The sequence below is a fragment of the Eleutherodactylus coqui genome, chromosome 9 (assembly GCF_035609145.1).
Source record: "Eleutherodactylus coqui strain aEleCoq1 chromosome 9, aEleCoq1.hap1, whole genome shotgun sequence".
In the NCBI taxonomy this organism is placed as follows: Eukaryota; Metazoa; Chordata; class Amphibia; order Anura; family Eleutherodactylidae; genus Eleutherodactylus; species Eleutherodactylus coqui.
In genome coordinates, this window is record NC_089845.1 from 161,421,362 (window position 1) to 161,444,194 (window position 22,833).

The 22,833-nt window shown below is 45.9% G+C and overlaps 1 protein-coding gene and 1 non-coding gene across 3 annotated transcripts; both read right to left on the reverse strand.

The window, feature by feature from the left end:
* Positions 1–3,248: 3,248 nt before the first annotated feature.
* Positions 3,249–7,230, reverse strand: RPLP1 (ribosomal protein lateral stalk subunit P1). Of its 2 annotated transcripts, none has more exons than XM_066578758.1 (4): positions 7,009–7,230; positions 4,903–4,977; positions 4,371–4,482; positions 3,249–3,369 (listed from the first exon to the last, which is right to left on the reverse strand). In XM_066578758.1, the coding sequence occupies exons 1-4, from the start codon at positions 7,078–7,080 to the stop codon at positions 3,290–3,292; spliced, it is 339 nt and encodes a 112-aa protein (XP_066434855.1). In that variant the 5' UTR covers positions 7,081–7,230; the 3' UTR covers positions 3,249–3,289. The 2 variants fall into 2 exon arrangements, with proteins under 2 accessions (XP_066434855.1, XP_066434854.1); XM_066578757.1 differs by having other exon boundaries at positions 3,249–3,372; positions 7,009–7,229.
* On the reverse strand, positions 4,716–4,871 carry LOC136579389 (small nucleolar RNA SNORA62/SNORA6 family). Its single transcript, XR_010786861.1, has one exon. It is a non-coding gene; the product is annotated as a small nucleolar RNA SNORA62/SNORA6 family (small nucleolar RNA).
* Positions 7,231–22,833: the final 15,603 nt, after the last annotated feature.

Consider the following 22,833-nt stretch of genomic DNA (forward strand, 5'->3'; position numbering starts at 1 on the left):
TCTAGACCTTCACCTTATTCTCAAACTTTTGTACCGAGGGATGCAATGCAGCCACTACTAAAGGGAGTACATGCCATACACGTACAGCTGGTTCAATTTGTGTGCAGTGAACTCCCCCTAGTGGTTACACAGCATTTTCAGTGAGCGCCTAGACTCCATAGAACAATTTATGGTAATTATGTTTTTATATAGCAACTACCTCTTCTGCAGCACTTTACAACTTGGGTGAAACACAAACTAAAAGCCCATTTAAACGCAAAAATCATCTTTCAAAGGACTGAAAGATTATGGATTGTTTTGCATAAAGTACTAATCAGCTTCATTTGCATGCAAATGAGCCTCCTGGAGCTGTTGCAGAACTCAGCACATGGTCTCAGCTCTGCAGTTATCTCCATTATATAGACAGGGGCTGCTAAGAGAATACAATATAATAATCTCTAGCTCCCCTGGAGAACAGCATGTCTGAACTATGGATTTTAAACTCATCTAAAAATCTTTAGACAAGAAGTGAACAATGGTAGCAATTTACACAAGGATTATGGCTCAAAAGCCATAGTTTTAAGGAATTTTGAGCGATAAGGCCCATTTACACATAACTATTAAATCATATCCAGTGATAAAGCAATGCACAGCTTGAACAATAGTTGTGACATTTCTGCCCGCAAGCGTTTATAGTCTATAAGGGTCGATAAGGAGCTTCAATTAAGGAATGTGGTAAACTTGTCTCAAAAGTTGTGGTTTTGTGGCACACATAGCTGTGAGCACTTGGAATTAACCTGAGTGTCTGGTGGAAAGCATTCCAGCAAACTAGTGCAGCTCAGGAAAAATCTTCAAAGGGGAGTGGGAGATCCAGATTAGGGTCCTCTTACAAACAATTATAAGGGATATGATAAATTTTTACTTGTTTGAATGACAATTTAAGAACAAGTCTAAAAACAGCCACTGACCAAATGATAAAGAGCTCACTTTTTATTCATGGTTAATTTTATGCAGCCATAAAAAGCGTTGGCTCGTTCAGTCATCGTTCCTCACTTAGGGCGCCTGCAGACGGCCGGGTCGGATCCCGCTGCGAGAATTCTCGCAGCAGGACCCGACCCGAGCGTCTGCAGAGCATCGTGGCACACACTTCTTTCCGCGGCTCCGGCTCTTTGATGTGCCGGTGCCGACGGCCAGTGATATTTTTGTGCGGGGCCAGAAATAGAGCATGCCACGATTTGTTTGCTGTGCAGCCGTCTGCCTAGGATTGTGTTTGTTAACGCAATCTCATGGCAGCTTCCACAGGCGGAAATTCCGTGGAATTTCCACCCGTCTGCAGGCAGCCTTAGAGCGATTTCTCCTTTGCACACGCCAGCGATGTATCTGCCTGCATAAACAGCAAACGGACATCATTGACTCATTCAAAGGATTAATTGGAATTTATCCCACGGACATTAGTGGAGCAGCCAGCCGGGGATGGAGGCTAAGGTAACACTGTGATGAGTCTGATGGATGAGTTTAGAGAAGAAAAGAAATCCCCACGTGTCCAACTTCCTCACCAGGAGCCGCACTCCTATCTGATCCGTAAGACAAAAGCCAGCCCTGGATCATAGTCACAAACTACTGACCAAACCTGCGAAAAAGTCCCAGGTTTATTCCACTGACCTCCATATACAGTAGTGGATGGACAGAGCCGCAGCAGGAGCCAGAGGGAAAACTCCATAATAGACTTCTTTACTGGAAGAGCACCACAATGTAGTTACCGTTGACACATAGTTCAAGATGCTCATCTTAAAACAAGCTGCTGGTCCCGGACAAAGATGGCCACACTGCTGACTACCTGCTGGATGTGGTGCATTAGTATGTGACTGTACATCTGCAGTAACCAGCGCTGCCCTGTCCCGACTACTGATGATACGCAGTGTGCAGCAGGCAATAGTTCAGCCGTCTTGTTGGAGACTGGCCCAGAGTAATAGGACATGTTAAACCATCAGTGAGTACTGGAGGTACGGATGAGCCAGGGACTTATTCTGCTTACAAGAAGGGAAGAGAACTCCTTCCATACTCAATTTAACATGACAACTGTGTTTATCTTCCTCTGGATCCACAATTGGACTTCTGCATGTTCTGCCTTACATGACAGATTTCTCTATGAGGAGCCTAATAAATACCAGCCTCATAACTACAACTGTGTGCCATGGAGGCCTGGCCCTCCTGCCCGCATCTGCTATCAAGGGTCTGATCACGTCTCATTTCAAGAGCCCAGGGGTAATTCTAGACCAGACAACTCTGGCTTCCTTGCCTTCACATGTGAGACAGTCGCTCAGGGACTTGAGGCAGAACACAGCAGAGATGTTCCAGCCACCTACATTCACGGACTACCCGTTTACACCAAGCGAGAAGTTGCTCAGTCGTTCGGTTTCAGTGAGCTGAAACAAAGCAACTCCTGAATGATTCCCGACTCTTGGCACAAGTTGTGGTCAAAATAGCTAGATCATCAGCCAATAGCTGTCCAGTGCACAATGTAGCCTGCGGATGACGTTACTGCCCTGCGAAGTGCAGGAGGAGCTGCACCAATTACAGGCGGATGTCTGATTTCTGAGACCACCAGCCGCTGACTAGTGTAGCTCTCCCGCCCCCCCATAATAAAACACGAGGACTCTTAATACTAGATTTTTTTTTAGTCGTCCCCACAAGGTGACCTGAACATGACTGACAGCATGAGAATACTTATGTAATACAGCATATTATGCTCGTCAGCATCATTTTGTTAGACGCCCAACAACAAACAATCAGCATGCACATTGGGTCAGGGGCAACAATGCTGTCGTAAACAGCGGGATCAGAAGAACATCCAACTACAGCCGTTACAACATGAGCTTAGCTGTTCTTACACGGCCAAACCGCCTGCACAGAACACACTTGCGGCACTTCAGCTAACCATGGAACTGAGCAGCATTCTAGCCCAACGCCCCCTAGTGGCCACTGAAAGAGGGAACAGGAGTCACCAAGCTACATTGTGAGATCTGCTTTAGAAGTCAGACAGCAGCAGCACAAGTTATGCATTAAAACGACATCTCCGGGTGCGACATCTCCGGGCGGCATGTAGCTGTCCCAGCACTTTCCTGCATGGTAATCATCTTATCACACCTCCCTCAACTGCTTTAAAGATTAGACATACAATATGTACATTTTTGGCTAAATCCATTTTGCCACATTCTTAGCAGTTCCCCCCCCCAAAGCAGGAGGACAAAGCGATCGAACCGCTGAGATCTGATGGATTCTCTTTATTACAAGTCCTCTTACAAAATATTTAGTCAAAAAGACCGAAGCCCATGTCGTCATCCGACTCCTCCGACTCTTCCTTCTTTTCTTCCTCCTTTTTCTTCTCTTCTGCTGCAAATAAAAATACATTAGGATAATTCCACCATCTGAAAAGCATGTGATGTGGGGACAATAAAAAAATTGTGCATGCTCCACCTCTCCGTGATTTTTATCATCTCCCATGTATAAAGAGAGGCTTTTTGTAGCATCTGATAAAAATCCTGCTCTGCAGAAGCTTCGTACAACACGTTTAATGTACCCATCGGCAGCCAGTCACCCTACAGCGGTCCCCAGCGTCCTACAGACCTCCCCGAAGTTCGTATACATCAGCAGACTAACTACGACACCAGATATACTAGATATGCTATAATATAGTGCACCGTATACATAAAACAATGGGGGGAAGGGGGGGTCAGTCTTCGTATAACCTTCGCAGCACACAATGCACACTTCTGTCAAATCTGCTGGTCCAGGATGCCAAACTGCCTCCAACAAGCCCCACTCACTGTGGCAAAGACGGCACAGAGGGAAGTCCACAATGTTCTGGCATACAGGCGTCCGTAAGCTTCCCTAGTGGAGCCCATGACAGCTGGCACTTTAAGCCCACACAGAATACACAAGAGGTCAACATAGGACAATCCCCCAAATATTTACTGCAAGGGCAGCGCAAAGTGACCCTCGAGATCCCCTTACAGTATAGAGATTTCAGAGGAACGCCTGCAACCTCTGGCCATTGCTGCAGAGATCCCCCCCCCCCCCCAAGGGAGCCTGCGTGTGCCATGAACGAGGGGAGGAAGTCGCTGCCACATACCCCGGCTGCCAAGACCCCTGTAGATGATTTGTCTGTCCAGCTGATAGACATTAGAGCTGCAGACCTTCCTACAGCGAGCTCCACCTCCTCACTATCTCCCAGATCACCGCTTGCCGTCAGTGAATGATCCCATCCAGATGACAAAGGGAGAGTTTTCATCCTCTGGAATTAGATTCCCTTCACTGACACTTCATGCTGATTGTTAATACACAGAGTCCGCTGCCCTGAGCCACTGTACAGTACATTCTGGAGTCATTACCTGGAGCAGCACCAGCCGCCGGAGCAGCACCGGTAGCAGCTGCAGCAGCGGGGGCGCCACCTCCGGCACCAACGTTGCAGATCAGACTGCCGATATTCACGTTATTCAGAGCCTAAAGGGAGAAACAAAACAGATTGCATCAGTCGTCATGACGATCCTATACCAGCCGCCAAGTTGTGCCCCGAGTGCCCCCCACCCCCAATTACATCAAACGCCAAGTCCTCAGTGACAACGCTGCTTAGAGGGGCCCCATCTCCGTAATACAAGATGTAAAGAGCCCTCTAACGTTACCAGTCACAGGGACCCTCGTATCACAACCCCCATCATCCTCATACAATCCAGTTCACATGTGGCAAGAATTACTATCAAACTCCACTCATCGGAGCCATCGGGCCCCTTGTGGTGTTAGCGAAAAATCTGCCGTGTTCCTGTAGCACACTTCCGACACTCAGAGCTCATCGGCCATGACGGCCTCGGCTGCGAGCTTTAATCGTGTGCGGCTCTACGTCCGCGGCACCACTAGAGAACGCACCTTAGCGAACAGGCTCGGCCAGAAGGGCTCCACGCTGACACCCGCCGCCTTGATGAGAGCGTTGATCTTGTCTTCCTGCAGAGAGAAAAGAGGTTGTCAGATCGTTCTACTGTAAGGAGTTGTCAGCCACAAGTGCGTTATTAACCTTTAAAGGGGTTGTCAGAACTCTATGCAGTAATGTAAATTGTGATCTACTCTCCTCTCTTGCTGCGCCCCACGACTGCCTTCGGACCCCCCAATCAATCGCTGAGCTGTTACTGGGTGCAGTCAATGTGACGTCCCATAAGCTGGGCACCGAGCGCGGGCACCGAGCGCAGTCACCCACTGAGGCAGCTCCATGGGTTATATTAATGCATGTGGAAGGAGCGGTCCAGCCCCTAGAATAACCAACTGTGGCTTTATGGGCTTCACCAACAACTCCATATGTAATAAGTTAGATGTCTCCACCCACTGCACAATGGAACATTCCTGCCTGGAGGGGACAACGCGCAGGCATCTGTCGGGGCAGCCATGGGACTGTACACCTGAGGGGGCTTGTCCTGCACAGGGCTGACCTATAAACCAGTCAATGTGGGGGGCGGCGGTGAGGGTGATGGGGCCTCGTACTACACACTAGGGGCCGGAGGTGGTGACCCCATCAGCACCATCATCCGATTGCAGAGAACGGACTAGAGGGTTGCGCCAAGTTACCCCCATCCATAACTATGATGAACTGCTAGGAGTCCCTGAGGGCTGCTGCTGCCCCCCTATAACTGGGAGTGTTGGGTACTGCGGAGTACAAGCGGGTCATCTGTCATTATGGGTACTGGTGCATTAGGTCTCCACCGGAAGTACAGGGCGAGACATGAGTTGTCCGGATTGAGTTATAGGGATCGCCCACAGCTGGCGACCGGCTACCTCAAGGCCCATTTAGACAACGATAAAGCCGTCTTTTGATCGATAATCGTTGTGTGTAACTCACTGACATCACGCAGTTTTCGTTATGCCGTCGCTCATCGTTGTCTGTCAGTGTTCTGACGATGAGCCTCATCAGGGATTCACAGCGGGATACAGCTGATACTATTGTTTCATCCCGCTCCCTGATCACAGGCGGGGTATGGAGAACAGAGCGGTCCAGCTGTGTTCTCCATACCCGGTATGGAGCGCCCGGCTGTATAACAGCCGGGCGCTCCGTGCAGAAAACAGCTGGATGCAGAAGACAAGCAGGGACACCCCACTTGTCTTCTGCATCCTCTGTTCGCAGCGCAAGGTGATCGCTCATCTTGCGCTGAAAATGACAACGATAATCGCTCAAAAGACATCTTTTGAGTGATTGTTATGTCTAAATGGGGCTTCACTGGTGGCGAGCCGGCGGTGACCTTGATCCACCCATGTGACAGCGGGCCTGGCTTCAGCAGTGATGGGATGTGTGAGCGGTCAGTGGGGGCCGGTACAGCCAGTCCGCAGCCGTGCCCACCTCCTCCCCTGTAACTCAGGCCACCCATGCTTCTGGTGGAGACATACTGCACCAACCCAGTCATTATGTAGGGGGACCTTTGTGACCCCTTCCCCCTTGATCAACAGCACCCCAAGAGGTAAGATGTCACGGGTCACACACTTCTGGCAGCTTTATAACCTGGCACAAGCCTTGAAGCGGCGGCGAGGAGCGGAGTTCCCTGATCGGGGACATCAGTGCTGGAAGCTTCCGTTTCTCATGCAGTCAGCATCACACATTGGGGTACAGGAAGGGGTTAACTAGCCTGAATGATCAGGAGGGGCACAGGAGACCCCACTGATGTCTATGGGGTACAGCAGGGGCGCAGGGGTCTTGCAGCTCCTGGGTCTCCGAGATTAGAGTGTTAGCTTTTGGGGTCTGCAATCAATCCCATCCCACAAGATGTAGAACGCTGCGGCAGGAATCACCAAGAGACTCGTCGGCGCCCCTTGTGGAGTCAGCGGGGGCAGTAGAGCATGCCGGGAGCTGTAGGCCCTCACACGATTCTTCCCAGTCTGCTGGGACTTGTAGTCCTCCGCCCAGACAGGTCCCCGTCACCCTGCTCAGCCTTGTAGTCCGCGCCATGCACAGTCCCCACCCCCGCCGCCATGTTGCCCCCCCGGCCTCCTCACCGTGATGGTGATATCGTCGTCATGGAGGATGAGCGCCGAGTAGATACAAGCGAGTTCGGAGACGGAAGCCATTGCTGCGGAGAGTGGTGGTTGCTGCGGGCTCGGATGGCCGGAGTACAGGGTGCTAGTCGCCGGATGGACACCAGGCCTTAGCTTCACAGGAAGAACCAAGCACCTTCTACCGCCGCCGTCACTGAGAAGAGAGAGAGGGCGGGGCCGCGCAGGCGCTTATAGGCAGAGGGAGAGGGCGGGGCCACGCCGGCGCTTATAGGCGCACGCAGGAGGCGGGAAAACCTGACGCGCGAGCTTCGCCTCAACAACTTTATTTACACACCACAGACAAACGTCCTGACAGACTGTTCGTGAAAACTTTATTTATAAAATAAGGACAGTTCCAACCTGAAGTGTATCTAATCCTGTTCTGTGTGATACTGGCTGCTGAGCCGGGTATCTAATCCTGTAGTGTTTACTGTCTGCTTTGTAGGTGTGATACTATAATGTTAGAACATGTATGTTAGGGCCTGCTCACATCCGTGTTGGAGGTTCCGCCATCTCTGAATATCGGTAGTATCTGTGCTGCGCTACTTCGTCCTGTAGAACGCGGTAAGCCCGGTTGGAGCTGAACAGCCCCTTTATCGCCCGTGGGGTCATGTGACTTCTGTTCAGGCGCCTTTTACATCTACATAACGGAGCTGGAAAACTGAAGCAAGAACCGCTGATGTGAACGAGGCCTATCAGGAGCGGCGGGGCAGCGGCAGGCCGACAGAGGGGGAGGGGATGCTTGTAAGGGTGCGGGCTCCTTGGAAGATGAAGGAATAAGGTGCATCACAATTCACGATGGAGCCGTAGAAGGGAGGGACTCGTCCGCCGTCTTATCCGCTCTTCTGCCCGCGTGTAATTTCTTTGCTCAGCAAATGGATGAAAATGTACAAGAGGTTCCGCAGCAGCAGTGGGGTCCGTCTCAGGTGCGACGCTGCGGGCTGGAGGCGTGAACGCCCAGGACCAAGCACTATATAGCTACGGTGATTGGTCGTTATCGGGTCAAAGGTTGCCAGAAAAGATTACAGGGAATCAGTCATCACTTTGGAAGCAAGTAAACCAAGCAGACCGCCACAATCATGGCCGATGTCTCTTTATAAAAGCGGTCTGACGGGCGGACGTCTCTGTTAGCTGCATCCCCTATAATGTGGATGAGGTGTAAGGCGCCATCCATACGGCTCTGTAAAGTCTCACGCTTGCGCCATGAGTCAGCTGACCGGCGCAGATGTACATGGTGACTCTGCCCATGAACGGAACAGATGATCCTTGCATGTGCTGAATCACAGCACAAAGCATGCTGCATGTCATCCACGCCACACGTAGGATGGCTGCCCAGCTTGTGTTAGGGCCGATGACCGTATTCTTCCGTTTACCAGCCACATTAATGGCCAATTTTGAAAAAATGCCAATTGAGAATACCGCCCGGCGGGCAGCGACTCTGCATTGGCAGATGCCGCACTTCACTCAGTCTGTCTAGCATCCATTCAGCTGGAACCAGAGACTGCAAGGCCTCCTTCACACAGGCGGCAGCGCTGCTACACTGCGATATCGCTGCTATGTTCACGCAATTCCCCATAGGGGAACATGGGCTACAAAAGATATCGCAGAAGGATAGAGCACGCCGCAACTTTGTATCGCAATGTAGCAGAACATGGCTAATGTGGAAGAGCCCATAAGAAAGCATGGACCTCACATACATGTGATTTGTAGCTCGTGTGAAGGCAGCCTAACTCCTGACTGCTCCCGTGGCATCTGCTGTGCGTACAGGATGCCATCCCTGGGAGGAGAGGTTAGAGAATGCTAGGATGCTCATAGACCTCAGATACTTAAAGAGCTATGTACGGAAGAGAAGATTCAGAATGAGACGATGGGACTCGTTACAAACATTCTACAGTGGGGGATTTTATGGCCACTCTAGATTTGAAGGATGTATATACCTTCATGTACCGATGGCCGGTCCTTACAGAACATTTCTAAGAGTTGCCATTCAGGTGGCCGGAGTCCCTTATTTGGACGAATGGCTCCTGCTGGCAGCCCCCAAGGAGGTCTTCACACACCAAATCTGTGTAACTACAGAGTTCCTCTAACAATTGGGCTAGATGATTAACTGGGACAAATCAAACACCCTGCCCGAGACAGAGAAAAAAATCTCAGTGGTTTATTATAAACTCCACTCGCATGACAATATTGTAAATCCCTTCGAAGGAAGAGAGGATTTAATAATACTAGCTGCTGCCAAGGACAATGATGATCAGAGCCATGATGAGAGCTTTAGGTCTCAAGGCTGCATCTATAGAGGCTGTGCCATGGTCCCATTGGCACTTTCAACCTATTCAGGAGGAGGTTTCCCCGAAGGGGTTGAACAAGAAATCCAACCTGTCTTAAAAGACCTGTCTCTCCCTTCATGGGTGGAGCAACTTGATGCTGGATGGGAGGTCTATGGTTCAACCTCTTTGGATCGTATTAGCTACTGATGCATCCCATCTAGAATGAACGCCCATTTGGAGGAGTACACAGTTTGACGGATTTGGCCATCCCAGGAGAAGAATATATACTCCAGAGATAGCTTTGGGCAAACAGGCTTGCCCTGACTCACTTAACCCCGCGGATCAAGGAAGGTGGTAAAAGTCAGGTCGGAAAACATGACTGCAATCTGTTATGTCAACAAGCAGGGTGGCACTCAATTTCAGCCTCTCCAAATTTAGGTGGCAAAGATCATGACATGGGCAGAGGAAAATGTAACGCACCTTACAGCGGTACATATCTGAGGGACATGCAATGTAATAGCAGACAGATTGAGCCAAGGTCTCTCTGTTCCAGGAGAGTGAGCTCTGAATTCAGACATATTCCATTAGATTAGATAGGGGGTTGCGGAGGTCAACTTGATGGCAACCAGACTCAACATCAAGGTGCCAGTCCCCTGGCAGTTGATGCTCTGCCCATCCCTTGGAGATTCAAGCTGGTCTATTTATTGCCTCCAGTTTCCATGATACTGGGTGTATTAATGAAGATCAGGCAAGACCAGGCCATGGTAGTAGCCACCATACAGTTTGGGCCCAGAAAGTCATAGTTCTCCTGGCTCATGTACATGAGTCAATGGCGTTAATAGAGGCTCCCCGCCCCCCGTGCAGAACCATATGTGTCAGGGCACACAGCTCTGCCCACATCTAAACAGAGTCAACCTGACAGCCTGGAGGTTGACCAGTCCCTACTACAAGGTAGAGAGATGTCCGAAGTGGATTCTACAAAAAGACTATATACATGAATTTGTAGCGTTTATGATCTGATGGTCAAAAAATAGAGTCCCTCCTGAAGATCTCTCGATCATCAACATTTTGGAACTTTCGCAATGTGGACTTGACAAAGGTCTCAGTGTATGAACCTTAAACGTTCAAGGTTTGGCAATCACGGCTTTCTAGGGAAGACAAGTCTCACAGTATTCATTAGTGAAGAGATTCCCCAAAGGAGCAGCAAGGCTCAGAGCAGTGGTCCTCAGACCCTCTTCCAATGGGATCTATCAGTGGTCCTAAAGGGGTTATGTAATCTTCCCTTTGAACCATTACAGGAGGTTGATTTTAAATATCTAAAAGTAACTCGCCGGCCGGCGTGGCTGTAGAGTTCTATACTACCGTACTTTCTTACCAGACTAGGTCCTTTTAAGATTCTTAAATACAAAGGAGGTTGTAACACTTCCAGCCTTGCACCCTAGATTTACGTAGAAACCTTAACCCCTTAGTGAACAAGCTTTTTTTTGTTTTTCCATTTTCGTTTTTTCCTCCCGCTTTAAAAAAAAACCAAAACGTAACTCCTTTATTTATCCATCAACCTCACTGTATGAGGGTTTGTTTTTTGCAGGACGAATTGTAGTTTTCAATGGTGCCATGGTGTCAAGGTCACATGACAAAACCTTTTTTCAGACACTACAGCAAAAGTGTCTAAAATTTAAGTTCTAGCCATGGTGTAACTGCACAATCTTTAATATTCACTTCTGCAGCATCCTGAGTGCCCACGCCCCTCATTTTGCTTGCTGTCTATATATTCGATAACCTGGGCACCCGGCTACTGTACAGAGTCAGGCTCCTGACTTTATAATGCTGTGCGTTTGCCTTTAACAGTATCCTCCGATTAAGGGCTCCTGCTCACGGGGGGTTATTTTCTGCGGAATCCGCGGTTGGAGTCAGCACTGCGAATCCACAGCAAATACCGGTTGTTACTTCCTAGGAAGATCCACTGCTTCCTACCTAGGAGCGGAAATCAAATGCGATTTCCGCTCATGGCCAAAAATCGCAGCATGCTCCATTTGTGCGCGGATGACTTCCATTGAAGTCAATGGAAGCCATCCAATCTGTGGCCCTTTCACAATGACATTGTGCCCGGCCAGCGTCCGCATGTACCTGTATTTCTCTGTATTGCGGATGGTCTGGACGGCTCACCGTTGGACATGCGCAGTACTTTTTTTTCCCGTGCCGTCATTAGCCAATGAAGCGGAATCTGTGACGTTTTCGCCATGTCAATTGCAGAAGAGTCAGGGGTCGGACGGCTTCCATTGACTCCAATGGAAGCTGTCCATGCGGAATCTATGCAAAAATAGAACATGTTGCAATTTTCTTTTCTGAGAGCAGAAATCGCAATTGCTGTCCACATATGTAAGCGGACATGAGAATGTTCTATTCTTGCTAATGGATGCCGAATGCTGCGGATCATCCAATTGTAAATGACCACCTTGGATTTGTGAGGAGGTTCGCTGTGGCAACAAATTTCTCAAGAAAGTTCTGTCCCTTTCGCCAACACCCAGAGTGCTGGATTCTTTTTAACTTTTTCTTCCTGGCTCTGTGGCTGAGATGCTCCCGGACTGCGGACGTATCCCAGATGCTCTCCCAGTCATTGCAGACACCGACGGGGATCAGAGGTGAAGAGGAAGGAGACCAGTGTTTTACAGGTGAACTCGGGCCAGCGGTGTAGCAGCCCATCGGCTTACATCAGCTGAGCCCCACATTTTTTACAACATCCTTTACCACATTCTGAGGCGCTGTCTGTTTTTTTTCTAATTCCCTCATTCTACATTTAAAGAGGCAGTACTGCTTTATTTTATACAGGGTTGTTTAAAACTTATGTTGAAGATAGGATACAGAGACCGCTTCATACTTCAGAGGAGACAATGGCGTCTGTTTCCTGCAGCCACACCGGAGAGCTACGAGCTGGTTTATAAGAAGTAGAAGCATGAACTATACTAGCTTCATCTACATTTAAATGACACCCCCTTTCTCTCACACCAAACGTATAGATCATAACCACCCTTAGTTTCGCTTACGTAGTAAAGCATATATTATATATGCACACACACATACGTGTCTGCCTCCTAATAAAGTTAGAAGCGCTTCATTGTCGGAGGATACTTGCGGTGTCATGTGTCAGTGATTTGTGCGCACAACCTTCTCACAATCTGGACCAGGCAATGAAACATGCTATGGAATCCCTTGGTAGATTCCCCCACTATCACTTAATTACAGCAAGTCCCTGCTTGGTTTTTCTTTTTTTATGGACTATTATAGTCTTCTACGTATTTATAAGAAAGGCTTATTACCCGGTAAATACGACACCCGTTCAGTCATGTGTTCTCTCTCCACGATTGGAATCGTATAATGCTATATCGTATGCATGACAAGAAATAAAATGCAACCACAAAACCAAAAAAAGATGTAAGAGATTTATTTTCATCAACTTTTTGTAAAGGGAAAAAAAGAGACAATATTGACAACATACAAAAAAAATCTTGATAAAATTTCATTCACATCACTCTTTCAGGAGTTTACAGCATTCGGAGAAGATAAACCACATTGAATGTAAAGCTCTTAGTATTAAGATACATGAAGTAAAACAGGGAGGAGTCAGTGAAACTTACTGCAAAAAAATAAAAATTATATTAAAAAAAAAAAGGGGGGGGGGGGGCGATTTTACACTTTTTCTTGTTTTGTTAAAAAAGCCACAGTTTTTGTAGTAGTTTTTTGAGCCAAAGCCAGAAGTGGAGAACGAAGAAATTAAAGGAAGGACGACTTCTGCTCCTTCCTGCCGGGCCCAATTCTGGCTTTGGACTAAAAACTAAAACAAAAATAAAAAAACTACAACAAAAATTACAGCAATGTTTTTCTGAAAAACTGTGTGAAACCAGCCTATTAGTGCAAACTAGGTTACCTAGAAAGCTTCTAAATACAATTTAACCCTTCATTGGCTTTTAGGGTCTGCTGCAAATACAGGTAGTAAGGGTTTCAGAACGCCATAGAGTTGATATAAGTTCCATATTAAGCTGAACATACAGACACACATAAGATTGAGCGAGCGCTCTAGCGTTAAAACAGCGAACTCTACTTAAAGAAGAAGTCCCGGGTTCGAAGAGCATAGTTGCTTCTTTTCAGCTTTTCCAACCTGAACGGAAATGAATTGCAATACAACACACAACCTGTGAACAGGTGTGGCGCCGTTTCTGCAAGTACCCATGTTTTTTCAAATCCTGGACAGCTCCAATAAGCGCCAGCAAAGGGCACAAAGAATCTTATGCATCAGTTATATTTTCCTCCTTCAAAGATACGTGTTCGAGTACGACAAATCAGCAAGTTTCTCTTTTTGCACACTGCCCCCATGTGGAAGGTACAGCTAATGCATCGAGATGATTTAGTAAGGCTTTGCTCACATGTTTAATCTACGATGGAAGTTGTGGCGCCATCAGAAGCCCTCACAATAGCCTTCGGGTCTGTTCACACTGGCATTATCCCCAGCCGTTGGGCTTGAGTATTTTTATGGTAGAAATAGCATATCCTGCATGGCTTCCGTCCTGGTCAAACACCGAAAAACAGGATGGACTCCATTACTAACCAATCCATCTGAATGTAGAACTTGTGTGTGGCCTCCTTCACATGGCAATATTTGTAAGCCAAAACCAGAAAGGGGTCCAGAACTCAGATGCAAATCTTCCCCTTCGTCCTCCAGCGCACTGGCTGCACACAAGAGATTCAGACGCAACTCGCATTATACAGCGCACGGATACCGATTTACACAGACAGCGCATTGACATGTCCCATCTCTTGTCCATACAACGGACAGGAATAGTACATACCATGACATTTTCAGACAGATCGGTCCGTGTGAAAAAATGTCAATGTGCGTCGTGTCATAGACCTTATAACGGGGCGGTCTGCTGGTAGTGGATTAACACGGACCGCAGACCTCCCCAAATACGGTAATGTGCGCCTCGTCTTCCAGGTTTCATTCTTAGTTTAGGCTTACAAATACTGCTATGAGAAAGAGGCGTCTCGGAAGCCATGACACTAGCGTGAACAGAGCCTAATGCCATAGCTGAAATGCTGATGTGTGAACCCAGCCCAAGACCACCGTCTAACAATGAAGGAAGAAAGCTTTGTGAATTGTCTGACCGGTCTTTGATAACTTTTTATAAATTCTTCCACAACAACAATTTAGAAAATTCATATTTGGGGAAGAATAAATTTGCTTTTTCGGATTCTCCAGGTTTGGTATAAATAGTTGACAAAAAAAGTATTCTCTACAGCTGAAGAGGCAGTACGATAGGAATATAGGTGGAGTACAGAACACAGCGTAATATACATCTATACACACTACATATAAGAAAATGAAAACCAGTAAAAAGGTTTTACTTTTTTTTTTTTTATAAAAAGACAGATTGCAAACTCTTAAAACTCCTAGAGGAAAAAAAAAATAAAAACTGATATAAGGAAACACTATGCAGCATTGTCAGGATTCTTTTTGAGGTACCTAAAATTTTATTTTATTTTTTTTTACTTTTGCCCAAAATATGATCGCTCCAACTTGAAATTAAAAACACACATGCGTGCAGCAGTGTTGATCCAAGTCTATAGGGCATACATTGAGAAAGTGCAATGATGCGGATAAGTTAAGATATGCAGCATTTAATGCATGATTAATGTCCTGTAAAAAATATATATATTTATAAGGTATTCGAGCAAAATGGTGCAGTATCACAACCTTTAGAAAATCATCTCCAAATTAATTTTATTTTAAATAATTTAAAATGCCTTTTAAAATCTTTTTTTACACAGGAATGTTTTTGCTTTTCTGGTGTACAAAGTACTTCAGCTTTAGGTCTTTCAAAAGGCAAGTAACAATATATATGGTTTCAAGTAAAAAAAAAAAAAAAGCCTTAAGGAAGACATGAATTTATAATCTGGTTTGCCCAACGCAAGGTTTTTCACAATAAGTCCTGGGTAGAAATTCAATGCGACTTTCTGGACTGTGGCTTGTCATGAAATTGTAAAATTAAATTTGCGGCAACATTAAGAAGTTACACAAGGGTCAACACAAAAGGCACAGAAGGGGCAACAGTAACTCCTCCAAAAATGAAAAAAAACCCAAAAAACTTGTTTTTACCCCAGTTATTCTGGAAGTCAGCCGTGTTTTGTACTGTAATGGGTCTGCCAGTGTATAAGTCCTACATAGTAAATGAAATGGGCTGCCATTTAGAGGTGCCCTCTCCTGTTCAACCCAACCCCATTTTGCAATTCAGCAAAGGGGTGTAAAAGTGAGGTAGTCTAGATCTGGAACGAACTGGGGGATTTCATCACTGATTGGCAGAGTGGCAAGCAAACAGGTCTTCTATGTTAAGATGCCCAGGTATGGCACAGTAGCAATAATCACAAGACCCTCACACTAGTCTGAATGTGCAAATCGGAAGGCGGTTAATGGGCACAGAGGTCTCAGATTACAGAAGAGTACTACTTCCCTTTCAGACTGCCAAACACTAAACTTCAGTGCAGTTCGGGTCCTTTAATATGGTGCCTTATTGTGAGGTAAATCAGAAAAACAGCCTCCGTCCAGAGTCAAGAGGGTCCGAGTCTAGAAGTAAGAACGTCAGGAAACCCTAGGCTGGCTGCAGATTCTAATGCAACACCTGCTTGTGGTCTATAGAATATAGATGATGGGTCAGTAACCACAACTCGAGTGTAGGAACCGGAAGAAGCACCATCACATTAGTCTGAAGACATTAGGTCTGAATGGAAGACTTTCCTGCCTTTTAAATTTCTTTGTAATCAAAAGGTAGCAGAATGTGCAATTAGTCTGGGGCTGGACAGAAGTTTCAATACTTTTAGTCCAAGGTGCGTCTGCTAAGAATGCAAAAGTCAAAAGGTTGCAAAGAGTTGAGCCCTACTGTCACCTTCTGCAGTCCGGGAGTCATTCACATAGACTGACTGATGGTGTGCGACTCCAACGCATCCATCAAATATGGTCTTCAGCAAATCAATCTTAAGCTATTGAACTCTACTTCGCCCCCCAGTAGACTGGCGCTACAGCATAATCAAGTGGGATGGAAAATCTATGAGATTAGCCAAATACATAGAAATTCCAGACCTTAGTGACAGAGCACAAAGACTCCACAGTCAGGAGATTCCCATATACAAGATACAAAAATTTTCCAGACTTGTTTCCTTCCTTGGAGGGTAAGCAGTTTTAAGCTACTTCAAAACCCTTAAATATGTCCAGATGTCTCTGGCGTAGACCCTATGAAAAAGATGATTACCTTTGCGTAGATGGGGGCTGAAGTGGCTAAAAAGAATATCCTCACCAGCTCTCTACAACCAAAACAAGTGCTACACGGAGACTGGGCAGTCGTCTATGGAGAGCAAATCAAGGCAGTAGGGTAACATCACAGATGATGCAATCCAACATCTAACAGATTATGGCATATCTCCTTGAATGACACAACTTTGGATTTCACGCGATACATTCGGCAAAGAAGCTCTTTTTGGAGGATCCCAATAATATGGTAAACAGGTTGTTAGGCTAAGTTTAAGCATTGCTAAAAGCATGATCGGTTCACTTTAAGAGAAGAGCAAAAATGTAAAAAAGGACGTCCATCATACATGCACTTTTTAGTAAGGTTTTGAATCCACATCTTCCTTTGGCTCAAAAAAAACTGCACCAAAAGTACAAACTGCAGATGTGATTTTAGCCTAAAAGAAAATGGAAAATCCCCCATGAAATCATATATAAAATTAACCCATGAGCTCCCATAGGAATAGACTACAACAGCGCTTCCCAGCCACATTGTTGGGGCTCTCCAGTGTGGGCCGAGAAGCTCCTAGGGGGGCTGCAGGAAAGGAAAGGGGGAGACTTTTTTTTTTTTTTTTTTGCTGGGATGAAACATTTTTTTGCCGATATGTGCCACGAGCCATAAGAGGTTGGGAAACCGGTAACAGATTTTGTTACTAGTCCTAAGAGCATCTCCAACATTTGAAGCTTAAAAGGGTTATCCAGGGAGGGAAATACCCCGATTAAGTCAACTTCCAGGAGACAATACGGGCCCTCTTGTTGTCGGGCACGTCATCGCAGGGGGTTGGCTGTTAAGCTAATTTTAATAACTAAGCCACCCGCTTTTATGTATCATCAGTGACAGAAAAAGAGAACTAGCTTAGTAACTGAATTGAGTTAGTCCCCTGTGATGACGAGAGGTCTATACCATGTGACCCCGTGTAGGAACCGAGTCGGAAGTGACGGTGCAGACACTCCTGGAAGCAAACTAAATCAGGATAATTAGTTCCCTTCTTGGAACACCCCTTAAAGTGCCAAAATCGAAATGAACAATGCTTGACGTAGCAAAATATATTGGTGCTGTTTCCCCAGCAGAGACCTCAACAATTTTTGCAACACATGCCAACGCGCCCTACAACCTAGAATCTCAATGTTTTTGCAAAGGCGCCTTTGATTTCAGCATTTTTTTTTTTTAACAATTGTCCTATTTTAATTCAGCTTAGCTTCCAAGTCACCAATACTCAGAATAGTCCGTTTCAGACAAACGGATGACCACATCACTTCTCTCTAACGCACACTTTGTACTGGTAATCTAAGACCCCACAGGCTGCTCATGTGAGCGGCGCTGGCCAATCAGTCAGTAGTGTCTTAGATTACCAGTACACAGTGTGAATCAGGAAGTCAGAAGCAGCGAGAACATCTTGCTTTGTCGGGGATCAGTTGATCGCTTTAAATTATATATATTTTTTTTTTAAAGGGACATTGGCGATTGTTTTGTTTTTTTCTCCTACCGTAATATATTTGTCAATTGGAAATAAGTTGGAGTTCTGCACTCCTACAAGTCAACAATACAACATGTGACGTATTGCTCTATCGACATTCAAATGACACATCAAGGCTATTCCAAAACTGGGGTCCTGAGCAAAACTCGTATCACATGTAATTTACAGCTCGTTAGAACAAAAAAGATAAAATAAGCAGCCAACGCCCCAATAAACTACCATTCAACCAGCATCTTTTTTTTCTAGAAAGTGGAGTCCCCCTTTAAATTCACAGCTAGAAAATGCAAACACAATGCCCTACATCCTATCAAGAATTATAGGTACAAGCTTGGATCTTAAAAGTGACAGATAGATGAAAACAAAACTCCATCGACAAACTAGCCAGGACTAGAAATATTCTTTTGAGCTCAAAAATATAAATTACCCAAAACGCTGGCGGCGCCTGATCACTTGTAATTAAAATCACCCCGCGATCCATCCCTTAGGAAAGTCCGGCAGCACTCGGACAGCATTCCTAGCACTGTCTCACACCCCAAAACAGCCATAGAAAACAGCAACAACTCACAAGTAATATAAAAGTTTAGCACCCTTGATTGTGGCACCACCTTTCAAAATAAGACTGAGCAGTGGTTGTCCACAGAGGAGAGGAATTGCCCTAAGTGGAGGAATTCTATTGGTCTGGCCTTAAGAACTGAGCACGGCTAGACACGCTGGCATGCAACGACCACCAGTTGCATTGGCATCTCTCTTAGAATAAGCCGCTCTTGGAAATCATTTGCTCATTAGTACAGTGGCACCAAACCTCCGTTCAAGATCTGCAACCAGGCAAAGGTTTTGGCTGCTTTCCAAAAAGTTTTGGCTGTAACTCAAGTCTTTGTCATGCGTTAATATTTAGTTAAGAGGTAGCCATTAATATTTATATTTATTACAGGTTATAACAGCAGCCGCAGCGCCAAAAGAATAAAACATACATAATTTACACCCACATACACTAAAAAAAAATCTTAAGATATAATTCATGTTTGCAGCAAATACAAAAATTCTTCCTGTGATGCAATATGCAAAAAGTTTTTGACTGTCGATGGCAAAGACCTCAGTGTGTAAGGGAGCTTGAAACTAGGACTGCGGATATAATGAAACTTCACGGAAAAAAGATGGCTCTTTAGAAAACGTAAGAGTAAAGACAGGAACGATACAGATAATAGAAAAGGGGACCTTATTAGAGATTGCCCCCGCCCCTGCATTTACAGAGCGATTATGGCTTAAAGCACCAGTCAAGAGGGTCTTCACTGGATTTGTCACATAATGACCACAGTGATCAAGCTCAACGTGAAATCCAAGACACAATGACCATTTACAGAGACCTTCCAGCCTACTTGGGCAGACACCAATTCTATTATTTCCTAGTTGGAATACACAGTTGGGACCATTACAAGCGCACGATAAGGTAGGTGGCCTTGGTTGGAAAGATGCGGTGTTACTGCATGGATAGCAAACTGTGATGCAATAGTCTACAACAAGGCGGGACGATAGTCTGTAGGGCCGGGTTCATGCATTAAGATAATTTCCTAGACATAAGTGAGCAAGCTTAACATTTGTGGTTTCTGTAACCCGTTTCAACATATAAGTACTTATTTTCTACTTAGGGGGTTGTAGCAAAATTGCAAGTTATCCCCTACCCACATAGACTGGCACTGGACAAAATGAAGAGAATAGTCTATTCGGTTCTCATAGGGAGAGATGAGCTTTTACAGGTTCCAATGTAAATAAGCTGCAGTTTGATGGGCAGACTCGGAGCTCATTGTGGTCTTGGCTCTGTGTGCTTCAGCTCCTCCCCCTTGTCTGACATCTACAACTTTACTTCTGTTGTCTTCAGCTCCTCCCTTGTTAGACAGCCCGGACCAGAACGAGCTGCAATACCCCCTATGGGATGGCTTACAGCTCATTTACATAGCGCGTACGAACAGTTAAAAGTCTGTATCTGCCCAATGGTCTACTGTCGCGCTGGTTTATGGGCCGTCTTCTGTATGCACTTCGTTTAAAGGGAACGTGTCACCACTTATCACAGCAAGCCAATAGCAGCACTAAGGTATGCTTTTAGAATCACTGACAGCAAAACCAAAAGTAGTGGATGTTTGGAAATTTACCACGCCGCATGTAAATGTAGTAGAGCCAACCAGTGGGCGTGTCAGAGTCTCCGCTTGCCGCATGTTTTCACAAGGGTCCGCCCCTAATCAGCTGCTGGCACATGCACAGTTAAACCATCCCAGTTTCAGGCAGTGTTAAAAGGGCTTTTCTGTACAAGACTTCAACGTGGTGGTGGGAGTTATCAAAGTCAGAGGCGGCTAGAGGCGCACACTTGTGGAAAGCATGCAGCTAACGGACACCGTCTGGCACGTTGACCGGACCCGCTCTGCTTCATTCACATGCGGCGTGGGAAATTTTCAAACATCTACTATTCAGGTATGTCGTTGTAACCATTGATAGCTGTGCTACAGCTGGGATGTATCTACCTTGCCTACACAGCTCTTGCTATTGGTTTACGGTGATAATTCTATCGCACCGGCAACACCTGACAATGGGGCACATTTATAGAAGAGTGCCAGGGCTCACCCACTGATAGGCACTAATTTTTACAGTCCATATCACAAAAGGAAAGTAGCGGTCGTACACTGCCGAATGCAAAGTTGATGTGAAAAGGGCGTGCCATATATTCTTAGTTCTTGTTAAAAATATATAAATACCATATTTTTCGCTCTATAAGACGCACCTAGGTTTTAGAGGAGGAAAATAGGAAAGAAATATATATTTAAAGTCATCCAGAGCAGGCAGTGAGGGCGGCATCGCAGGAGGAATACAGAGCAGTACCGCCGCCTCGGAATGAAGACCTCATATAGTAAGGACCAGTATGTTCATGAATTACAAGGGCAGATCGATTCCAAATGGAACTGTGTAAAGCAGACAATCATGAGGGTTCCCAAAAGTGAAGACTCCGGCTTATGTCAAAGAGCATAAGTTAGACAATCAATAGCAAATGTCTAGGCACATAGTTTACTGGTCTTCTAGATTAGAGCGAATGTGCCGTAATTCTGACCTGGCCAAAGGCTGTGTGATAAGGATCACACGTCCTTATCACACAGCTGCCAGCGCATCGGCTCCATAGCAGGTGAGGAGACTCGCCCGTATGTACAGCTCATTAGTGGAGGCAGGAAAGCAGTTACCAATCAGCGGTACATACAGGCACATCTCTTCCCCTGCTATAGAGTGAACCTGGCCAGCAGCTGTGTGATAAGGACACACCATCATTATTACACAGCTGCCGTGCAGGTTCAAATTTTCGCACGTTCACTTTATAAGACGCACCTATTATCCTTTCTCTCCTCCCCGTCCACCACATGGGTCTTCTAGAGTGAAAAATACTGTAAAAGACATTTTGGGAACAGTTCATATTAAAATGGGTTTTCCGGGAACTTAACGGAAAAAAAATTACTGGCTTCAAGTGGTGTGAAATAAATCAGCACTGGAGCCCCAATGCCCGCCACTACGTGTCAGTCATGGTACACGTGCCTGCGCAGCCAAACAGGCCTCGGGAGCGATTCTTCTACAGCGAGCGGCATGACCACCACTTGACTGCCCACCAGCTTCTTTTCAATGTTGGGCCCGGGCCCCAGCAATGGATATGGAGGCAGCTGGAGGAGGGCAGTATCCATTTTTCCTTCCCATTTTACGTCATTCAAATATATATTTTTTTTTTTAACTCCCTTTTCACATTCATTTTCTATGCCCTTCACCCAAGGGGATATCTATGCAGCAGTGCACATACAGCCTCAATTACTTCCTGACACGTGCCCTTAAAGGGATTGTCCAGGATTAAAAAACATGACTGTCTTGTTATGTACAGTGCCACACTTGTCCACAGGTTGTGTCTGGAACTGCAACCCAGCTCAATTGAAGGGAATAAGGCTGTGCTGCAATACCACAACTAACCTGTTAACAAGTGTAGCACTATTTTTGGAAGGAAGCATTCATGTTATTTCTAATCCTGGACAAAACTTTTAATAGTTAACGGCTACAGTGGACATCATTACAGAAAAAAAGCTTTGCCATGGCCTAGTTGTCCCAATGGAGTGCAGGGGACAAAATAGCAAAGTTTTGGTTAAAAATTCTTGAAAATTCTCAAACTTTTTGAACTGTTGGGAAACTCCTTTAGAAATAGCTTGTCATCTGCAGATCAACATTTTCACTAAATCATTCACTCAGATCACTTATGCCTTGTTGGGGTTTCCTAGTGATCAATGGCTGGACTGATTAACAAGCCCTATTATACTGTGGAGGAAAAAACTGGCTGAAGTAAAACGCCAGGGTCTTTGACACCATCCAGGTTTGTATGCAAAAAGAAGGAAAAACATAATACAAAAATCTCTAAAAAGGCAGTAAAAAAAACAAACAAAAAAAACCACAACACGTGATCACAACCTTATTAGATATAGTATATATATTTAAAAAAAAAAAAAGGATTGCATGCAGTCAAGGATCAGATCACCGGGGGGGGGGGGGGGGGGGGGGGAGGAGAGAGGTGTCAAGGGTTTGGTGGCCATCGCCTGAACAACAGAAGTCACAGTTTAAGAAATGCTGGTGGAAAAACTCGACCGATTTCATGACGACTCACGACCAAGTACATTTCTTTAGGCTGGGGGCCCACACACAA

Excerpts from the sequence above, each read along its gene's own strand:
- RPLP1 (XM_066578757.1), bottom strand. The coding sequence starts at position 7,080 with ATGGCTTCCGTCTCCGAACTCGCTTGTATCTACTCGGCGCTCATCCTC. Across the intron at positions 4,978-7,008 it reads ACGACGATATCACCATCACG|GAAGACAAGATCAACGCTCT; the intron begins GTGAGGAGGCCG and ends TTCTCTCTGCAG. Across the intron at positions 3,373-4,370 it reads GGCGGCTGGTGCTGCTCCAG|CAGAAGAGAAGAAAAAGGAG; the intron begins GTAATGACTCCA and ends TTTTATTTGCAG.